The sequence below is a fragment of the Gregarina niphandrodes genome, assembly GCF_000223845.1.
Source record: "Gregarina niphandrodes unplaced genomic scaffold scaffold00123, whole genome shotgun sequence".
In the NCBI taxonomy this organism is placed as follows: domain Eukaryota; phylum Apicomplexa; class Conoidasida; order Eugregarinorida; family Gregarinidae; genus Gregarina; species Gregarina niphandrodes.
The window spans coordinates 1-1,400 of NW_011645887.1; the positions used below are offsets into that span (position 1 = coordinate 1).

Below are 1,400 nucleotides of genomic sequence, written 5' to 3' on the forward strand. Positions count from 1 at the left end.
GCCCCACTCCTGCCAGAAACTCCCGAGAATACCGCTGGACACGTTGTAAGTGGGGCGAGAGACCGGGGAAAGCCGATCGGCACACTTTTGATTCGTCGGCCTTTTCCGTTCATAACGATGCGTAGCTACATCCGCTATCCACTGACTAGTGCCGCACCACTATATCGCCGACAGCTGAGGATCCGACCCGCACAGACAGACGAGAAGGTGCAAGGTTGCCAGTCGGCCAACAGATGTCTCGAAGTATCTCCGTATACTGTGCAGCTTAAAAGTACGTTGACTGACAAGTCATGGGTTATTAATCCCTGATCTATGAGCTGGTTGACGCGGATAATTAGCTTATCCGTATTATCTATCTCAGGGTCGACCAGAGCCTTTCGCAGGATCTTGTTCCTCGTCTCAAATGCCTTTTCGGGTGACATTCGTACACCACGTAGTTGGTTCAGCATATGAGCCGGGTCGCCCATCAGATAATCGATATTCGCCCATCCGTCCGTCGTTATCGTATGCCTTTTATCACGAGCTCTGGGTGTCGAGCTGTGTTCGCTGTAGTATACTTCTTCTAACATGGGTGCCTGTTGGCCAACCGAAGTTAGGTCCAGCGTAGGTGGTCGATTCGCGGGTGGTTTGTTGGTCGTAGCTTGTCCGGCCGCAGCCTCTTGTATCTTTCTGTGTGTAAAAGCAGGCTTTTCGGCCTCTATGCGGGCGGCGAGCACGTCTTGCAGTTCTTTCATGTACTTAGGTTGCATTAGTAACTGGTTATAGTTAATCAGTCGTTCAATATCTAACGCAGTACAGACCTGGCCCCAGATCTTCGGAGGTATTGCTTGTATACGAGTAATGTCCATGTTCCCCGTCTTATTAGCCTCCAGAATGATGTTGGTGGCTTCCTTTTGCAGGTCAACCGTGCTGCGGGTCTCAACCATTGTTCAGTTCGTACAGTTCAGTGAAGTGTTCAAGAGAAGAATACTTTCTTTCGAAGAAAAATTATGATGTTGATTAAATAAAAACTTTTTTTCAAGTGAGGAGACGGTGTCTCCTTGAATAAAAATCGGCCGGGTTCTGGCCTCCTGGAATATGCTGGTAGACTGCCTTGTACAAGGCACGGATGCGCGCTGCATACACCTCTAAGTCGTTTCTTGGTTCTTCATTTCTCTCGAGGGCCTGCCATAGGGGCATATTATCCGTAACGATAATCTTATTGGCCTTCTTATCGATGAAGTCAATTGCCGACTTGTATTTGGTGAGCAACTTATACGCTCCCTGTATCTCTTTATATGATGCCAGGTTCGTCGATGTCTTAGTTAACGGAATCGACGCTGTCATCACCGTTTGTTCATTATACTTTACTACCATCCCAGCTTGAGTGTCGGACGCGTCAACGTAAAGGGGGAAACTGA

The 1,400-nt window shown here is 48.3% G+C and overlaps 2 protein-coding genes across 2 annotated transcripts; both read right to left on the reverse strand.

The window, feature by feature from the left end:
- Window positions 1-134: 134 nt before the first annotated feature.
- Window positions 135-926, reverse strand: GNI_205740 (hypothetical protein; the record flags this gene model as incomplete). Its single annotated transcript, XM_011135483.1, has 1 exon — window positions 135-926. One exon carries the CDS (start codon window positions 924-926, stop codon window positions 135-137), a length of 792 nt encoding a protein of 263 aa, XP_011133785.1.
- A 91-nt stretch (window positions 927-1,017) lies between these two features.
- Window positions 1,018-1,356, reverse strand: GNI_205750 (hypothetical protein; the record flags this gene model as incomplete). Its single annotated transcript, XM_011135484.1, has 1 exon — window positions 1,018-1,356. The coding sequence occupies one exon, from the start codon at window positions 1,354-1,356 to the stop codon at window positions 1,018-1,020; it is 339 nt and encodes a 112-aa protein (XP_011133786.1).
- Between the last annotated feature and the right edge of the window lie 44 nt (window positions 1,357-1,400).